This window comes from Balaenoptera borealis (assembly GCF_965194805.1).
Source record: "Balaenoptera borealis genome assembly, chromosome: 2".
NCBI classification, from domain to species: Eukaryota; Metazoa; Chordata; class Mammalia; order Artiodactyla; family Balaenopteridae; genus Balaenoptera; species Balaenoptera borealis.
The window spans coordinates 113,536,638-113,557,666 of NC_138867.1; the positions used below are offsets into that span (position 1 = coordinate 113,536,638).

Genomic DNA, 21,029 nt, shown 5'->3' on the forward strand with positions numbered 1-21,029 from the left:
TTAACCTCTACCTGAAAACATGCTTTTTTCATTAAAAAACAAAACCCAAAAAACATAAATCTCGATTTATATGGTTTTACAATCAGGTCTTACTGAAGCAGCACAGACTTCATTTCCTTTCTTGCAGACAATATGCAGGAAGAAGAACCCACAAAGAGCATGCTGGCAATCTGACATATTGTACTATCCGGACTACAAATAAGTCCTGAAATTCATTTGAAGAATGTCAAGGAGTTACGAGAGAGATTATGTAGTGGCCTTGATTTTTATTTTTCTTTACCTAGAATTCTACAAATCCTAAAATTTATCAATTGATGTATCTTTTAAATAAACAGCACCAGTCTTGCCCATTGATACAATTAAAATTTGACTTTCTCAGTTCTTAGTTCACAAGTTTATTATGAAAAACACTGCAGTGCTCTTGTGCAGTTAACATCGTCTTACAGGAGGGAGGAAAAAAAAAAACAGTTCTGTTCAAAACAACTCACCAGGATCTGACAGTAACAAAGAACAACATGAGGCTGAGATTTGAGAAGGGGAAATAAACTGAGTGCAGACAAATCATACAATTAAATTAAACAGTATCCCTGAAAATAAACAAAACGATTTCAAAACTCACAAGTAGAGGGGAGGCCTTGGTACTTAATTTTAAAAATGTTCATTAAGCTCCAATGATTGTTTGCTGCTATTCTTATCTACAGTCATGCTGAGTAAAGCTATAGCTAAATGGAAGTTAAATTGTATTCACGAGGTGTTAATGTTTACATCTTATTATCTGCAGTCTCTCAGAGAAAGCAAAGTAACTACAAATAGCGCTATGCCAGAAACTGGTTTCTTGACCAACAATGTCGCTTCAGCATGCAATGAACTGGTTCATTCTAAAGTGGTCATGGCTGTTGATGACAAGAGGCTTTGTATTTTTATATGGCACATCTTTTTGGTCCGTGTGAAAACAAGTTTTTTTGAATGTTAACTATTCTCTGACACTTTGTGGAGTTACTGTTGCTCTTCCCATTTCCATTAGGTCAAAATATGGTTCATGGCAATACTGTACAAGTTTAAAATTTCGTTACAGGAAGTAGTCTGGGGTACGACGAGTAACATGTGGCTCGCCTCTGCGAGGTGCTGGGTCAAACTGCAAGCTGAAAAACAAGACATATTTGTTGTTTATACTCCAAGACATCAATGTACTGACAATTAAAATCAAGAATATTAGTCTTTGACTTTACATTTTTTAATAGTTTGTTTTTTTAAAAACTGAAGTATAATTGACTTACAGCACTGTTTTAGTTCCAGATGTACAACACAGTGTTTTGAAATTTCTATACATTAATTACAATATGATCTAGGTAAGTCTAGTTACCACCTGTCACCATACAGTTATTACAATATTACTATATTCCCCATGTTGTATATTTCATCCCCATGCAGATTTTTACACATTCCCCCCCCCATCCAATAACTTAATGTAAGAGAACCCTAATCATGCATTTAATAAGGGTCTTCTAGCTGCACGCCTCCTCAAAGAACCAAGGCAACTTCAGCTAGAGAGGATATGCTTCTGTATATTTGTAGTTCCTTCTAAGACCATTTGAAAGAAGGATTCTGAATAAAGAAAGTTTAAATAGCCTAAGGTACTGTTACCTATCATCTCATCCTCAGGATATATTTTATTAACTCTACAATAAAAACATTTAAAAGTTAAAACCCTAATAATTCATATTAGGATCTAGGTTTCTGTTGATGTGTTTCAAAGGAAACTTAAAAATCCAATTGGAATCTGGATTTAGCATGAGCTCTTGAACTGTTAAACTTCCTATTAAAACTAATATATTCAAATAATGGTAACCAACGACTCAAGTGTAAATACTTACAAAGAGTACTTTAGAGTATCATCAAGTTCCATGATTGCAGCTTGGTTACCGCAACGGTAACAATAGTTTGGAGCACTGAAAATCGTTACTACATTTCGGTCATGGCACCAGTTATATCCCTACAAGGAAAAGAACAGAAAAAAATCCCCTATTTTACTCCCTTATTTACACAACTAAATGTGACTTCTCTCAAGAGGGGAAAAAAAGATCTCCCCTTCTGCCCAAAAGGCTTTTTAAAAAGTATTGCTTTGTTTCTGGGTGATTTAATAATTTTCTGTACTCCACACAACTTTTTTTTTTTCTTTTTGCTGTGCCGTGCAGCTTGTGGGATCTCAGATCTCAGTTCCCCGACCAGGGAATGAACCCAGGCCATGGCAGTGAAAGCACCGAATCCTAACCACTAGACCACCAGGGAACTCCTTCTGCCCAACTTAAAAAAAAAAAAAACAAAAAAACCATGTATTTATTTTTTCCCAAAAGTACAAAAGTAGTCTACTATAAAAAGAAAATCCCTAAAAAAAATCACTAAACAGAAAAGGATAAGCTACTTCTTATATATCCGACTTTCGGTAAATAACAGCATTTCTTCAGCCTCTCTTATTGCAGCAGCCCTAAACATGATACAAGAATGAGTATATGGCCATTCCTTGTAGAGGCAGATACATACTCCTGGAGACCAGAACCTTATTAATTCTGTCCTCAGTCAGTACAGGCATTACCTGTACTGCCCAAGGTACAAAGGAGAGGTGCCTCTAGGAACTCCAGCCTCATTCTCTCAAAGCCCATCTGAATACATGAGTTACTTTTCAAGTATTGTTCACAAATTTCTTTCCCTATCTCTAGCAAAGTCAGACTTTATTGATAATCACAATACAGTTGTATTAGTACTAATCTAAATAGGACCCTAATTTTATAAGTATGCTAATCAATGTTCTATGCTAAGAATTTAGCCCATTTCCCTTTAGCTTCTTCTTTCAAATCACCTGTAATCCTATCATCCAAAGGACCACTTAAACATTTTGGTGTATTTCTTCCCAAACTCTCTTCCATACATACACATGTTAAATACATGAAATAAAACTGAGACCATAAAATATTATTTTTCACTCTCCCCCATCTTACTTTCCCAGCCTTAAACCCCAAGCACTACTACAGTCATTAAGAATTCTCTGAAAACATTTTACCTGTGAATTTCATTTGGATCAAAAGTTTGAGATTTTAATTCTAGTGTGCATCTACTGAAAAGGCTCAGGCTATAATGGCAAATTCATCAGAAGAATACATGGCATGTTCTCACTATATCATATAATTTAAAATTTCCTAAGATCTTCCTTCATTTTTACTTAAAAAGCAAATCAGTCAAAGAATAGAACATACCTCCATCACCAGCTGATGAGCTCTAGACACCAACGTGAGGCCATTGGCATGATTAAATGTCTCAGAAATATCTTGCCCAAAGGTGTAACCAGCTCCTCGAGGAGATATACCCCAACCTCCACGGTCATCTGGATCTGACCATAGCAAGTCACACATTGGACCCTAAAAAGCAAGTTATATTTTAGATTGCCTTTTGCAAAATTGGTTAATATGTGACCTGAGTAAGTCACCAAGAGCAGCACCCTACTAAGTCACTTTTTGAACGGTGTTTGCTGAAAATGGTAAAAGGTTTTGCAGATAGAGGCAAATAAATAAGAAACTATTTCCAGATGTCTTTAAGAGGCAGAGCCTACATCAATGAGTCCCAGTAGCAACAAGCCCTAACTAATTAATCTGCCTAGTGTATGCAAATTTCAATGTTAGGCAGTAGAGTTTAGTAACTAAGGCAGAAGCTCTTAAGACAACCAACACCTAGGTCTTAAACCCAGTCCCAGAGCTGTTGTGATCTTGGTAGGTTTCTTAACGTTAGCTTCTGAAGAATGGGGTCAACAAGAGTGTTCACACCACATGATCATTTTTGAGAATTAAACAAGAAAATACATACAATGAACTAAGTTACAATTAAATATTTCCTTTCTCTAAAAAGTTTTTTGAAAAGAAAAGATTTTATTACCAAAAATAAGGTCAATACCTCATGGGGAACTTCTTGTAGGCGATCAAGTGCTCTGATGTGATCCAGTGTATCTATGGATGGTGAGAGGCCACCATGTAGACAGAAGATCTGAAAAGAGTGGTTTACAACATTACCCTCATTTAAAATAAACTACAAACATTCTGGACTAAGCTGCAGGCTGTAGCCCACATCACTCGGCCCTGCTGGTGTTTCTGTGTTCTGCCAGAACCAGGCTTGTTTCTGCAGATCTTTCTTTCTTGCCTCCCACTCTAAACTATGGAATACACTCCCTTTCTTCCTGATAAACCATCCCTACTGCACCCAAATCCCAATCAGCTCTTCTAAGCAAACATTTCTCTGACCTTACCCTCATCATAGACAATTATCTTCCTTCTCACAGAATTTCCTTGCAGTTTCTTATGTGCACTGCTCTACTGGGACCAGTAAATAGCTAATTACATCTCCCCAACATGTCCAGAAACAGCCCAAGAGGATGGACAGGCTACATCTTCCATCCCCCTGTGGTCCCAACATATAGTTCAGTGCCCCTCACAAAGAAGGCACTTCAAAGAAAAACCTCAAAGGGATGTGAGGATGGAAAAATAAGTTACTGTCACCTAAATTAAGAAAGCAGATTCTTGAAAATAATCGGCAATGTAAGTTTTAAGAAGACCTACATACCTGCCCATCCACCAAGGCAGTGAGAGGAAGATAGTCAAAAAGATCTGTAAAATATTTCCAAACATTTGCATTTCCATACTTCCGTAAACACTCATCATAGAAACCATATACTTGTGTGATCTGTCTGCTCTCATGATTTCCTCGAAGAATGGTGATGCGTTCACGGTAACGAACCTGAAACAACAAAGTTGAAAACAACATGAACGGCTGGCTCTTTCAAAAACCAAATAAAAATCAAGCAAACATTCTACAGGGAAATACAGAATTCCAACTTTGCTGGAAAAAACCTCCCACACCCCCACATCACACAAAAGTGAAATCACACCTACAGATCATTTATCCCATGGGGTATCTGCCAACCCCATTTCAACTAAAATCAAATTCTCACTACCACCAACTTTATCCCACGCATAATCATCAGCTGCAAAACTCCATCCATGAGTTTTTTTATTACATTATACAACAACCGTTACAATCCAGTTTTAGAACCTTTCCATTAACCCAAAAAGATCCCTCGTGCCTGTCTGCAATCACTCCCGACTCCCACTCTCAGCAACTACTGATACTTTGTCTCTTGAGATTTGCTTTTCTAGAAATTTCATATAAATGGAATCAATACAATATGTAGTTTTTTTGTGTGTGTGGCTTCTTTCACTTAGCAGAATATTTTTTAGACTCATCTGTGAATGGATCAGTGGTCTCATCTTACCGCTCTGCACAGTATTCCATTGTATGGCTATACCGTATTTTGGTTTTTTATTCACCAGTAGACTGAACATTTGGATTGTCCGCAGTTTTTGGCTATTATGAATAATGTTGCTATGATCAAACCACATATAAGAAGTTTCTCTACGCATATATGCTTTCATTTCTCTTGGACGGATTCCTAAGTTTCTAATCTCTTCAACAAACTCACTAACATACGGTATTATACTAGCCTTATTGATGAAAGCCATTCTAATGGGCCTGATTCTGACTTTAATTTGCATTTCCCTGATGACTAAGGTTTGAGCATCTTTTCATGTGCTTAATTAATGACCATTCATATATCTTCTTGGGTGAAACATCTATCCAAATGTTTTGTCCACTTAAAAATTATGTCTTGTTATAGGTTTTAAAAAAATATATATGAATACAAGTACTTTTTTCTTAGTGATGTCTTTTGAAGGACAAAAAATCAATTTTTATGAAGTCTAATTTATCAGTTTTTTAATGGCTTGTGTTTTTGGTATCATATCTAAGACATCTTTGCCAAACCCAAAGTTACAAAGATTTTCTATGTTTTATTTTAGAAGTTTCACAGTTTTAGCACTCATATTTAGATCTATGATTGACATTGATCCATTTGTAAGGTATGAGGTAGCTAACTTCATTTTTTGCATATGGATGCCCAACAGTTCCAGCACTATTTGCTTAAGTTTCCTTTCCCCTGTATTAAGCCTGCTAGGGCTACCATACGAGGTACCACAGACTGGAAGGCTTAAACAACAGAAATTTATTTCCTCACAGTTCTAGAGGCTAGAAGTCCAAGATCAAGATCAAGGTGTCAGCAGGGTTGGTTCCTTCTGAAGGCATCTCTTCTTTGGCTAGGTAACGGCCATCTTCGCCATGTGTCTTCTCATCTTCCCTCTGTATGTGTCCTAATCTCTTCTTATAAGGACACCAGTCATATCGGATTAGGGGTCACCTGTATGACCTCATTTTACCTTAATTACCTCTTTAAAGGCCCCACCTCCAATACAGTCACATTCTGAGGTACTGGGAGTTAGGACTGCAACATATGAATTTGGGGAAGGGGTGGTGGTGGCACAATTCAGCTCATAACACATTCAAACATAAACTCTTAAAGGCAGCATATTTATTCCTCCTCTGAGCACTGGGATTCATCCTGGGCTTTAAGTGCAGGTTAGCTTGCAAGGCTGCTTTCATAGCATCTAGAGTCACTGCAGAAACTTTCCATCATTTAATTCAACTCCTTCAATTTACAGATGCAGAACATAATGACCTCCAAAAATGTTTTGTAGCACTTTACATGATTCAGACCCGTAGCTTCATGAACACTTACACTTTGTTAATTGCCTAAAATTCAGCTCTTGCCAAAACCACATCTCATTGCTTCTCTAGTACTAGAAGATGCTGGCAGCCATCTTACCATTCTACATATTCTTTAAAATAAAATCATCTCCCCAAAAGTAAAGTCAAATAATTTCTTTTAAGGGAGAAAGGTCATCTCAAAAAAGCTTTTTACCGTTTTGTGTTTCACCTTCAGATCTCTGTATATCTCCCAGAGCTACAACTGGTATAAAACAACATGCTTTCTTTAATTATCATTTCTATTGTTCTAGATTATGTCATGTTTAATGGCTGCAAACTATTCCATTGAGATAAACCATAATTTAGATATTCACTTACCATTAGATATTTATATCAATTCTTTCTCTGATATTTAAGATACTACAATTTATGTTTTCATGTAAGTAAAGCTCTCTTCCTCTTAAACTTCTTCCTCTGCACAATTATACGATTATTGTGTCAAAGGATATAAACATGCCAATATTTGAAATATTTTGCTCCTTTAAAATACTTCAAAAATATCTAGAAAAATAATTGTATTACCTCTCATATCCCAAATTACTGAACTAAAATTTCTATTTAATCAGCTTTCTAGCATTTTTAAATCATCTGACTGAGGCATTTTCTTCCTTAGAAAATAACCTTCTTGTTTTTATTCTGTACCATTCCCTCATTCAGAATGAAGATAAACCTATGATTTATTAAGTCCCAAACCTGAATATCTAAATTCCTAAATGTGGGGATTTATTCTAAAAGCTAACATGCAGATGCAGAAAACCACAAATCACTGGGGAAAAAAGGACAGTCAAGAGGACTGCCATACCCAATTCAAAATGCTCAAACATAAAATTGAAATTACCTTAAGAGCTACAAGCAGAGTAACTGTTTCAACTGAATAATATCCTCTGTCAACATAATCTCCCATAAACAAGTAATTTGTATCTGGCGATTTGCCACCAATTCTAAACAGTTCCATGAGATCATGAAATTGCCCATGCACATCTCCACAGACAGTGACTGGACATCGAACTTCTTGCACATTGGATTCTTTTGTCAGGATTTCTTTAGCCTACAGATAGAGAAAAATAAACCAAGACATTTCACATTAAACAACATTAACAAAGATATGTTTAATTACACATAAGATATGTTTAAGTTACCCTTAATACAGCTTTAAAGGGCAGACTCAGCATAAGATCAAATTGCAAACAATTACAATCCCATTAAAATAAGAGGGCAAGACGATGCCTGGAACCTATCCACCAGCTAGCTCACCTCTGATACCTAGAAAAAAAAACATGTGTCAAGATACATAGTCCCATTCCTCTCATCAGTATCATGAGTTTTAGATCTATCAGTTGCTGTGTAAGTGCTAAAGAGATCATTATTAGCAGCCATATAAGATCAATGAAAATGGAGCAAGACACTCAGGTACCTAGTTCCCTAGCTTTAGAGTTCTAACTACAATGCACTCTAGGATTCCAGGTTACGAGGAGAGATTTCTTAGTCCTACTTTTAAAAAAAAGATTTTTGGAAGACATTAAAATTTTGTCTGTATTTTGGGTTTTTTACACTCTTTATATCAAAACATAAACTTATTTTACAATTGTGACTATTCAATATACATGGTTCTTATGCTGCTTTCAGAAAACTGTTTGGCATCCTATGCATTCCCCCATGTAACCACAAATTCAAACATCGAAACATCACTTTTAAGAGCAACATAATATTCCACTCAGTAGAAACTCTTTTATTCATTTCAACACACATTTATTGATCATTTACTGTATGCCAAAAACTGTAAAGAGAACTGGGAGATAATCATTCGTTTGCTCAACCATGAGTGATACTTTGTGCCAGGCCCTGTGCTAGCCCCTGGAGGTATAGTGAACAAGATAAAGATAGATCATTCCCACACCAGGGCTGGGGAGGGGGTACAGGGGAACAACCACAAACAAGTAACCAAGTAACAAAGTACAGACTGTATTAAGTGCCATGGAAGAAAGGGAGAGAGTAACTGGTGGAGGCCACTTTTTAAGATATCACAACAAACAAGACAGCCCATAAACGTACACAGTGGAGCAGGAGAGGCAGACAATAAAAGATCATTACAAAAGAAAGGGCCAAGTGCTAAGACATGCTAGAGTAAGCAGCAGTGTTCCGGGCTCACAAAAACTGAGAGCTATGAAAACTGCCTGAGGTGCAAATAATGGGCGGGAGCTACAGAAACGGGATGGGAGTAGGGATGGGAGTAGGAAACCGGAGGACGTCAAACACCGGCAGATGCAATCATGTGTATAAAGTCCAAGGAGTTAAGCAGAAAAAGTTAACATGGCTAAAGCATAGCATGCAAGAGTAGAGAAGAGAGCAGACTGGGGTGGGGGCAGGTTAACAAACTACCCTGGTTTTTAGCACTGATAGTCCTGTATCCCAAGAAACACCTCAGTTGTACCCAGGCAAACCATGATGACAGTTGGTCACCCAGCTAGGAAATGTGGGAGGAGAATGGAGCATGGATATGGACTGAAAACAAGTCTAATCAAAGTAGTATTAAAACAAAGATCCACTGGCAGAAAATTTGATTAGTGAATTAAGGATTTCAGAGGTAGGGCTGTGGATATGGATATCTGAGGTGGAGTAGAGCTTAAAGGCCACCCACCAGTATTCAGGGACCAATCCACCGACAAGTCTTGCCTAGTCTCCTTCCAAAACATCTCAATCCATATGCTTCTATCTTCTTTGCCAATATCCTGGTCCAAGCCACCATCAACTAACCTGGATTACTGTGCTAGCCTCCGCAATAAACTCCCTGTTTCTAGTCTTCCTGCCTCCAATTTAATTTCCATGCAACAATCAAAGTGACAGTTTAAAAAATTATCACCAGATTCATTTTATCCACCATTGTCTACACAGCACCTCGCTAAAACAATGCCCCACACGCTTAATATATATCTTGAGGGAATCAAGAACTTAAACTGAGACAGCTCATCTTTAGGGAGAGTCATGGATGTCTGCCAGGACAACAGCATCAGTACGGACCTGGAAAGTGGTACCAAGTTCTCTGGAGAATGAAGAAATAACAGGTAATAACCATAAGGAAAAATGTCCAGGTATCTAGGTAAAGGACAGAAGCCTGAAAAACACAGGGAATTTTATCCTCAAATAGAAGGATGCAGAACCCATCCACCTGGGAGGGCTACTAGAGAAGGTTAAAGACTTCCTCAGGGAGAGTCAGTTAAGCCAAGAAGGTAAAAGTAATTTGCTCTCAGAATGGGTTTAAAGTGTTTTACTTCATATATCTAATCAACATTTATTGAGCATCTTCTATGTGGGATCAGCAGTATGGAATGGTGTCCCAGAATGTACAGTGGGAGGCTGGGTCAAGGGAAGGCAACACACTGCAATATGGGGGTGAAACTATCATAAGAGAATTGTTGCTAATGAGCCATTGCTCATTACATTTTGAGTGACAACCAAGGATGTCAAGGACTGGTTTTAAGGTAGTGGTATGCAACCTTAGCGGCACATTAAAAAATCACTTGAGAAGCTCTTTAAAAATATCCAGATGCCCAAACTACTCCTCTCCCAATTAAGTCAGAATCTTTGTCTGTGGGATCCAAGCATCAATAATTTTTTTAAGTCTCCCCTCCCCACCCTACACTAGTGCTTTCTTAGGTGCAGCCAAGTTTAAGAACCACTATTTTCAAGTCTCCAAACATTTTGGGAAGCCTATTTCAGGACATTTACCAACCACTGACATCGCAATATTAGTTATTAATTTCATCTAACATTTTTAAATTTAGAAAAAATTTCCACTGTGTTTCAAAAGGAGATATTTCTTAAGAAATACATATAATCCATCTCTCTACAGTCATTCCAACTTCCCAATTTATTATTACTAAAAAGCATAAGTTCACTAGGCATATTCCATTACTAAACCTGTTTGGAATTAATACCAGGCCTGATGTTTTCAGCACCTAGTACATACTAATGAAAACAGCTATGAATGAAAAGGTAGGTCCTACTTAAAAGAAATTTGCAGGACTCCCCTGGTGGCTCAGTGATTAAGAATCCACCTGCCAATACAGGGGACGAGGGTTCGAGCTCTGGTCCAGGAAGATCCCATGTGCCGCGAAGCAACTAAGCCCGTGCACCACAATGACTGAGCGTGGGCTCTAAAACCCACGAGCCACAACTACTGAAGCCCGCGTGCCTAGAGCCCGTGCTTCACAACAAGAGAAGCCACGGCAATGAGAAGCCCACGCACCACAACCAAGAGTAGCCCCCGCTCGTCACAACTAGAGAGAGCCTGCATGCAGCAACGAAGACCGAACACAGCCAAAAGTAAAAATAAAATAAGTTTATTAAAAAAAATTTTTTTTTAAAAACACACTTTTTGGGTTTTTGTCTCAACTTATCAGCTCTCAGATGATGACTACACAAAATACACTAGTCCCAGAACACCACAACAAAAGACTGTAGACGTCCTTATTAAAGATTATTCTAGTCAGGAAAACTAATCATAGCATAGCTTCTCTCAGACATCTCTTTTTCTATCACAGGAGTCAGGCCTTATAAATCCCAGAAGCACCTAATAGCACCCCCCTCTATGGGTCACCCAATGGGACCTCTAATGAGTCACCTTTAGTGCCTCCAGGCCTTCACCAACCATCAGTTGACGCGGAGCAACTAAGCCCATGCGCCACAACTACCGAGCCTGTGCTCCAGAGCCCGCAAGCCACAACTACTAAAGCCCACGTGCCTAGAGCCCATGCTCCACGACAAGAGAAGCCACCGCAATGAGAAGCCCGTGACCCACAACGAGAAAGAAGCCCGCACACAGCAACGAAGAGTAGCCCCCGCTCGCCGCAGCCCGCGCGCAGCAACGAAGACCCAACACAGCCAAAGAGAAATAAATAAAAAATTAATTTATATATATAAAAAAATTTTTGATTGAATGTATTCCAAAAACAAAAGTACACTGTCACAGTTAATAGTATCACTGACACTCCATAACCTGTGTGAACTACACTTTGCATGACTATCTAGGTAATCTAATGTTTGTCTTCCAGGTGCACTCTAGAACAAAGGTTCTCAACCTTCTTTCCAGCCCCTCAACAACAGAAAGGTAAAAATTCCCATTGGTGGTAGTAACTAAATGACTAAGGCAGAGGTGGGGACAGGGTGTGCCAGAGTGACTGGCCAGCTGGTCACGTAGTTTAGAAAACACCCAGATGCAGATACGTCTCTGTCACTGCTTTGTTTATCCATTCCAAACTACAATACCAATAGCAACCATGTATTGTGAAGAAATTAAGCTGTTAATCCCAGATTGCTCTTCACAGTTTTTTCAGACCCCACCCCCACCCGCAGCCATTTACTGGCAACCAGATCTCTGTCAGCCTCTTCTACAACTTCTGCTCCAGAAGCTGAAAGCAAGCCTATTTTAAACAACAAACAAAATCTTTCCCCTTCCCAGTTCTAGTCCATTTCAGATCTCACTTGTGTAGGAGAGAGCAGGTTGAGGGTTTTTTCAGAAAAGGATGGTAATGTGAAATGGGTAAGGAAAAAGGTAAAAATAAGAAAAACAGGTCAAAGTATAAAGAAAATGGTAAGGGGTGGGGGGGTGGTTCTATGCCACACATAACTTTTCCTGCCTCTCCTCAGCACCCTCAAAAAAGACCCCTCTCTGGGACTTCCCTGGTGGCGCAGTGGTTCAGAATCCACCTGCCATTGCAGAGGAACACGGGTTCGAGCCCTGGTACGGGAAGATCCCACATGCCGCGGAGTAACTAAGCCCGTGAGTGCGCCACTACTGAGCCTTCGCTCTAGAGCCCGCGAGCCACAACTCCTGAAGCCCGCGCGCCTAGAGCCCGTGCTCCGCGACAAGAGAAGCCACAGCAATGAGAAGCCCGCGCACCGCAACAAAGAGTAGCCCCCACTCGCTGCAACTAGAGAAAGCCTACGTGTAGCAGCAAAGACCCAACGCAGCCAAAAATAAATAAATAAATTTACAAAAACAAACAAAACACACCAACCCTCTCCACCATGCATCAACCCAAACCCAATGTCTCCTGGTTTTCCTAGCTTATCTCCTCCAAACTAAACAAGCAATATTCCACAGGTAACTGACAAACCTGACTTACAATGAGATAGAGGAAAAAAAGAACACCAGACTACTGTTAACTCAAATGCTGTTCCAGTGCCCATCATTTTCTCTATAGCATGAGTTTCACCTTAGTCCTATTGCCCATATTTGCAGACACAGAACTCTTGGCTCTGATAGAGAAAACAAAGGCAGAGTGGGGCAGGGGGTGGGGGGAACTTGTGTGTCTGAACAGAAGAACTGTTCACCTTTTTGGTGTTTCCTCATTAGGTCAACTCAAAACCAACTGCACTACTGCTTCACGCCTGGGAGATCAAAGAATACACACAGGCAAACAGCCTTGACTGTGGAAGCTATGAGGATAAAAAGAAGGGCATTTTAACAAGCTTAATGAACAATATAAATGTCAGTTACACTTTATTAGAATATTTTAGAACTCGGTCTCTGGATCATGATTTACAGTATCTGAGAATACATAGAAAATTAACTGAGGTTTATCATCTCACTTATCTTATTTGAGAGACAAATGCAGTTAGCCACGTCCAACATTGAAAAATAAGTCCTGTTTCCTCCTCCAGGAGAGAGTGGGACAACAGTATGTGACGTGAATAGGAAGCCTTAAAGAACAAATATGCTTTCTTTTACAGAGCTGTTGATTCTACAGTTCAGTCTGGCCCCAATTCATCTGTGTCTTCATTATTAACACTACCTCAAAAAAGAGAAGGGGGCTGTGAAGCAAGGCTAAAACATTGGGATTACAAACCATAAACCTAGGCAATCTCAATTTAGCCCCTGTAGTCAAGTCACTTTATCTTTCTGAGCTGTGGTTTCCATCCCTAACTGAGGATAATTGTCTCATAAACCTGTTAAGAGAACTGTGTATGTGAAAGAATGATGAAAACAATATTCTGTATCATGCTCCCCCCACAACTGCTTGTTCTCAATATTCAAATTACCTTTATGGAAATAAGCCAAACCACATTTTAAATTAAACACACATACAGACTGAAATATATTACCCATTTCATATAGGAATTTAACCTTGGTCAAGTACTTGCAGGTCATCCAACTAGCAGGAAGACTCATACTGCATTTTATTTATAGTGCTTGTAGAGCAATGGAAAACAGCATACCTAGGTAAAGAACTCCTTTGGAAAAAAAAATCTGGCTATCAAACAACATTCTCCACAAGTTTGGTAAGACGTGAAAGCACAAAGCCAAAAATCATACCTAAATGAAACCACTGCTGAACATAACAAAAGACTGTTTACTATGGTTAAAGCAAAAACAAGCTGATACTATTTACTTCTTCCCATAGGTAGATGGAAACATACCAGTCCAGTTATACAGGTGTAGCAAATGACTACAGAGCTGTGACTATAGGCAAAACTGCTTCACTCACAACAAATTTTTAAACAACCAACAAATTATGATCCCCAAAATGACAAGGTATATTGCACACACAACAACCCTGTCTTTGATATAGACTTTAATCACATCTTGGGGGAAAATAGCTTAACTAATTAATAACATAAAAACCATATCCACCCTTGTCTATAAACACACTTTCCTTCTTATAATCAAAGGAATTATCAACTATTACCAAATAGTTATCTCCACCAAGTATCGTTTCTTTAAAAAAAAAACTATTATAGTAATGAGAACTTTTGCTTCACTAAAAAGATTTGTACAAAAGATGTTTCAAGTCATGCACCCTAACTTATCCCATATACCTAAAAAGCTGCCTTCAAATTAACTTAGTTTGGAAGGTTAATAATGCTCCAAAAGTTGGAATACTTACAAGTTAAAAACAGTTTGAAGGCTGTGTGATAGCCCCCCAAAAGGATTCGTGTTTTGGAAATCTAGCTTCAAATATTTTCTCCTTTTTTTTGGCTCTAAGAATTAAAATCTTGACACAGTAGATGAGCAATGGAGATTTCAGCATAAATTGATTAACCTCACTACATCTTAGTTTTACAAACACGTGGCAAACAACGACCATTTACCAGATGGATCAAGCTTCAGCCACCCCACTGTAACTCCAGTATTATCTTCTGTTGTCTCCAACACAAACCCTCTACTTCTGTGTTCCATCTACTACTGACTTCCAACTACATTCAGGCTCCTTGAGAATAAGCATGATTATTTTTCACTGCTTTTCATTCATCTCATAAAAGTAAGCAATCTTGGATATCCAGTAAGTATTCAATATTTAAACACAAAGTACTAATTTAAAATGGAACTGTATAATCTAAGATTAGAAGGAACCTTGGAACATATATTTTAATTCTAGTTTATAGACAGGAAAACGTGGACCAAGTGAAGTGGTTGCCTCAAGGTCAATCACAATTAGTTAGTGGCAGAAAGAGGACTAGTGTCCAGTTCTAACTCACAGTCCAGTGGTCTTCCAATTACATCACTGCTCTCTTGCGATGTTTTCTACACAAATAACTAGTCATCTATCCAACTACTGACTCAAAAGTCTTAAACAGAGTAAAAACTCAACCTTAGAAGTCATTAAAATCATCACTTATGGTACCTAGAAACTAAGACCTAACACTATACATTAAATAATTTTTAAAAGCCTATTTCTAAACCTTTAAAATAAATATTATCCTCATTTGATGGAAGCAAATTAAGGATCAAGAAGCAACAAAAGACTCTACATTGCTACCATTAAAATTCAGCTCCAAAAAATGATGTGCCACCTCATCAATAGGAGAGTTTTGTCGAAGCACAGGATAAATAAATCTGAGTTAGACTAACTTTAATTGCAATTATTCACAGAATAGTTTCTGAAAAACCCGGTTTTAGGAGCATATACATCAAACTCATGAACCTAATTCTCACATCAAGCCACAAACAAGTCAGCATAATTGCTTTCTAATAACTCTTCACTAATACAAAATGCTAATATGATATTCCACAATTCTGTGGAACTAAAAAGAAATGCTGCAAAGTTAATTTTGAAAAGGTAAATTGAAACATTCATGGTGGAGCTCATCATTTTCTCTATTTAGGAAACTGAATTATAAGACTAAAACCCAACAGGCTATCTGTTTCCCCAACTCCTTGGAAAAAACAAATCAGAATTAGGTAATTTAAAACGGACTTACTAAAATAGACTACAACATTCCATTTTCAACACCTGTGAGATAAATTATTTAAACACTAAGCACAATATCTGGGATACTGTAAAAGCTCAATCGACAACTATTCTTATCATTACTACCATTATTTAAAGTCACGAATATACAAACAACTTTTCCAAGAAAGAACCAGAATACAAAATTTGCTTATAGTTTACGTTGCTCGCTTTAAAAAGAAATGGCAAAATGCCAAGTACGTTAGACTTAGAGAAGCGTTTCACACTACCCCATTTGAGTCGGCATATAAATCATAAACTGACACTTGATTTCCAATCCCAAAGTTCCTTATGTAGTATGACTCACCAAATTCTCCATTTCTTCCAACTATGAAAAATAAGTTATACTCCTCCCTATGACTACCACCATGACATTCGTAGAAACTAGGTTAGAAATTCATTTTGACATTCTTTAAAAACACGCTTCAAATAAGTCTCTGGAAAAGATATCTCGGTGAGTTTAACACAAACCACCCAAGACAGTACTAAAGCTGTGTGACCTTTAGAGAGGTCCTAGGATCTGGTCTATAAGCTTGCCGTTCGGGGAGCTTCTGGACAGCTCTGGACCTAAGAATTAGGTCTGAGTACAAGTAAAAAGCCTCTTACTCACCTGAGTCCCAGGCCCCACTCCCAGGCCACAGAACTCAAGTCCTCTTACCTACATCTCAAAACCGTCCCCAACCCTGACCCACAGGGTCTCCGCTCCCCACAGCCACCTCGCCCCGTGCCAAGGCCGGGAAGCTCTGAAGCCCCGGAGTTGGGCGAACGGCGCCATTTTAGGCGGCGGTGGCAACGACAACCAATCCCTGCGCGGGAAGCAGAGGGCGCCGGGTCGCCCGGGAGCCGCCGCCGGGCCGCGCCGGGCGCCGGTCTGGGAGGCTCGGGGGGCCGGGGCCTCCGCCATGTTGCACCCTCCCCATGGCCGCCTCCTTCTCTACGGACTCGGCCCGCCGCGGCTCCCGCATCCGAGGTGCAGCTCACCTTCTCGCAGAGGCTCTTGACCTGGGACTCGGACAGCTGCTTGCACTCGTTCAGCTGCTCGACCCACTGGTCCAGCTCCTTGGTGAACACCTTCTCGTCCATGATGCCACCCGCCCGAACCGGCTGCCGCTCCGCTCTCCTCCCGCGCCGCCGCCCGCACACGGGCCACACGCACACACCGCTGCCGGTTCCCGGTGTACTTGTGCGGGTACTGGTGGTTGCTCGGCGCTAGCGCTGGCCCGCTGGCTCACCCCTCCGTGCTCGGCCACCGGCCGCGGCCGTCCTCCACTCACTCTAGCCCCGGAGCTCTGCTCTCTGTAATGGCGGCCGCCGGCGTGGTGACGTCACGCCCGGCGTCAGGAGGCGGCGGGGTAGAAAGGCCAGGAGCAGAGCTGCGCAACTGCAGCGCCAGCCCGGGTCAGCCGCCAGACTGGAGTGCTAGGGACTGAGGCGCAGGCGCAACGTAGCCAGCTGGTAACAGGCACCTTAGCCTTTAGGGCGTTGTCCTCCAGAAGGGAGAGGCCGAGGGGGAAGGGAAGACCGAGACCGAGCAGGGGCCAGGCTTGCAGCTGGGAAGTAGGCTAATCCCAGAGCAGTACGTCCTGCGCGACGGAGGCGCGGACGTGGCGCAGGCGCAGTCGGGGTGGGAGGGTGGCTCCTTGCTGCTGGAGAGTTTTTCTCTAAGGCGATACGCTTCGGCTCTTCACCTGGCGACTGAAATCAAATCACGGAAATTAGAAATGCGACCCCATGGCTCCTCCGTGATACAACACTGGAATTGCGTGGGATTCCTGCATCTTGGGGGCAAGAACGGGCGCCGAGTGGTAGCCTGCTTGGAGTGGCCACCTTCGCCTCCGGGCGTGGCCGGCACCTTGTAATTAGGTCACTCGTAGGCGGAGGAGGGTGTACCTGTCGGGGGAGGGCCGCGCAGTGCACCTGACTCCCCCGGCACACACCTATCCCCGGGCTTAGATGTCTCTTCCGGCGCGATGGTTGGGGCCTCGTAGCTCTCCTGGCTTCCGCAAGCCCTGCGCAGCCTCACCCCTTGTACCCAAGGTGTGCGCCTTCCTCCTACTCCGGTTCCTCCTGGGGAGAAACGCTCCCCTCCCCCAACCCCTGCCCACTCGGGCCTACTTTCTCAAGGAAAGGCCGCAAGGAGATAGATGCACCCGTCCTGCCCGGGACCCGGTCGTGTTAGAAGCGGCAGTGGTCCGCGCTTTATATAAAGCTCGGATACCCTAGGATCGGACCTCTGTCTGGCTGTGAATCTCTTTGAGATTTGTGAAATGTTTTCACATTTCGTCGTCCTTCCCTTCACAGAAATATTTGGCTCCGTAGAGTGCCAACTATGTGCTAGATCCATGACTAAGAGAGAGGAGGGTCATCCAAACAGCCACGGTACCCTACCCTGGTGGAGTTTGTATTCTCCCAACAGTACTTCCCAGGATGGTCTGCGGATAGGTAGGCAGAAGAGCGATTATGATGTCCACAGGACCTGAGAGATAGCAGCTTTCCAAAAGACATTAAACCTTAAAGGGCAAGGCAAGAGGTGAACCTGGTCCCTGTCTTCTAGACTCCTTACTCCCAATAACAGCCAACCCAAGTACTCAGCAGTGTGCTGGAGGAGAGCTCTCACTCTGCAGCCTTGACCACATCATCCTGACCAACAAGCAGAAGAAGGCCCTGGAGGCCAGGATCGGCCAATGGTGGGACTGAAAATTCTCCTTCATCCAAGACAACCTGCTTGGCGAGGCTGACTGGCGTGGTCTACCCGGGCTGGAAATTGCAATTCCATTTTCTCAATTTCTGACTATGTTTTGCAGTTAACGTCCCCAAACACAGAGGAATAAGAGTTAAGACTATGTGGAATGAATGGGGAAAAAAATCATCACTTGGCGCCCATGATTATAAAGCTATCTTATCTTATTCACCACTGCCCTGTACCTGTGAGAAGTGGTCCTTTCTCATCAGGCAAGAAGCAGACAGGCACTCAGAAAAGAGAAGGGAGTTGCCCAAGGTAGTGGTCAGGATTTAAAACTTCATACTCCTGGGGTTCCCCGGTGGCGCAGTGGTTAAGAATCCGCCTGCCAATGCAGGAGACACGGGTTCAAACCCTGGTCCGGGAAGATCCCACATGCCACGGAGCAACTAAGCCCATGCACCACAACTACTGAGCCTGCACTCTAGAGCCCACGAGCCACAACTACTGAGCCCGCGCACCGTATCTACTGAAGCCCGTGCGCTCTAGAGCCCGTGCTCTGCAACAAGAGAAGCCACCACAGTGAGAAGCCCGCGCACTGCAATGAAGAGTAGCCCCCGCTCGCTGCAACTAGAGAAAGCCCACACACAGTAACGAAGACCCAACACAGCCAAAATTAATAAATAAATAAATATAAAATAAAAATTAAAAAAACAAAAAAAGAAAAAACTTCATACTCCCAAGTGCAAGGTCTCAGCCACACTCACACAACTGACCTCAAAGGACTGAAATATGGAGCAGGCTCAGTATAATTTCCCTTGCCTGAGTTCTCTTATCTAAAAAGGTGGGGGTGATGTTAGTTTGGGATATTAAAAAGTATTGAGTACTCAATATACGCCTAGATTATAATGAGTGGGTTTTTCCAAAATGCTGTGAGATCCTAGCTGGTAGCATTAATGCAAGTATTATTTTCTCTTGATGCAGATGACTTGGCTCTCCACCACCACAAAAATGGAAGATATAATTAAATATACTTAAAACATCCTGCCAAATAATTAGATGCCATGACTTAACTTCTTAAGGAATGAATTCTAGGAAGCTCTTATTAGCATTCAAGCCGTGAAGTAAAGCAAATATGATTATAAACAGTACAGAACTAAATCAGAATATCGTTTCCTTTAGAAGAAATCTAGAATTTTTTTTTTTACTCTGTAGAACCCAAAATAACCAATGGATCTGAAAATTCAGTTTGATTTATCTGGTCTTGGCTAATTAGACCTGACTGTCTCAATTCTAGAGCTGAGGAATACCTGGAACAAAAAGTTAAAAGCAAGCCAAAAAGAATTGTTCTTTTTTGGGCTTCCCTGGTGGCGCAGTGGTTAAGAATCCGCCTGCCAATGCAGGAGACATGGGTTCGAGCCCTGGTCCGGGAAGATCCCCATGCCGCGGAGCAACTAAGCCCGTGTGCCACAACTACTGAGCCTGCTCTCTAGGGCCCATGAGCCACAACTACTGAGCCTGCGTGCCACAACTACTGAAGCCTGTGCGCCTGGAGCCTGTGCTCTGCAATAAGACAAGACACTGCAATGAGAAGTCCGTGCACCGCAACGAAAAGTAGCCCCCGCTCACCACAACTAAAGAAAGCCTGCGTGCAGCAACGAAGACCCAATGCAGCCAAAAATAAATAAATAAATAAATTTATTAAAAAAAAAAAAAAAGAATTGTCCTTTTTATTTCTTGGCAAAAACCAGAGAATGAATAAAGCAAATATACTTCAAAAAAGAATCTGCTCAGGTGGCAAATTCAGTATACAGTGAGTCTGAGGGTTGCCTATGATGTTTAAACATAGGTATAAATAAAAATCATCTGATGATGGGGGCGGGGTATGAGGAAGATAACCTTGAGCAAATAGCTTTATAAAGGGCACTCTTAGCCAAGGTATAAAAATTGACATTAAACATGGAGAAGGAATGAGATGTATTTTATTTGTCAGCAATTCTCCTGGCCTTATGTTAGGTATATTTTGTTGTTTCTTCTAGTTCCCTGACTTCTAAACTTACTGAGACAGAAGGTAGGGCTGTGTAGGTAAGAAATGGCATCTGGAGTCAGATGGACCAGATTTGAATTCCAGTTCTGCAACTGCCTAGATGTGTGAGGTTTGGCAAGTTACCTAACTTTTCTGAGTTTTCTCATCTATAAAGTGAGGATCATTATAATAGCCAATAAAAGGGCTCTTCTGAGAATTAAATGAAATTATAAATGTAAGACACCAAAAAGTATATCATAAATGTCCAGTTAGTATTATTATTATTATTTCTAAGTGGTCTCTGATTCTAAATATACTTTAATGCCAGTTGGAGCCCCTCAGTGTCTGCCATGAAATACATAGTGGTCTTTGGAAACAAAACATAACTATCAGA

The 21,029-nt window shown here is 41.0% G+C and overlaps 2 protein-coding genes and 1 long non-coding RNA gene across 3 annotated transcripts in view; 1 reads left to right on the plus strand and 2 right to left on the minus strand.

Annotated features, from left to right (window-relative positions):
* The window catches only part of LOC309622826, a 377,150-nt gene that overhangs the window by 299,165 nt on the left and 56,956 nt on the right, over positions 1-21,029 (plus strand). The window lies entirely within an intron of this gene.
* On the minus strand, positions 380-17,225 carry PPP2CA (protein phosphatase 2 catalytic subunit alpha). The gene is made up of 7 exons (XM_082378997.1): positions 16,911-17,225; positions 7,538-7,747; positions 4,606-4,779; positions 3,943-4,032; positions 3,252-3,413; positions 1,875-1,993; positions 380-1,142 (listed from the first exon to the last, which is right to left on the minus strand). Exons 1-7 carry the CDS (start codon positions 17,010-17,012, stop codon positions 1,070-1,072), a joined length of 930 nt encoding a protein of 309 aa, XP_082235123.1. The 5' UTR covers positions 17,013-17,225; the 3' UTR covers positions 380-1,069.
* CDKL3 (cyclin dependent kinase like 3) overlaps positions 17,517-21,029 on the minus strand; it is a 113,364-nt gene continuing 109,851 nt past the window's right edge. The window contains exon 14 of the mRNA XM_082378938.1: positions 17,517-17,624. Within this exon, the coding sequence (XP_082235064.1) occupies positions 17,614-17,624 (11 nt within the window). The 3' untranslated portion in view covers positions 17,517-17,613. The remainder of the gene's footprint in view (positions 17,625-21,029) is intronic.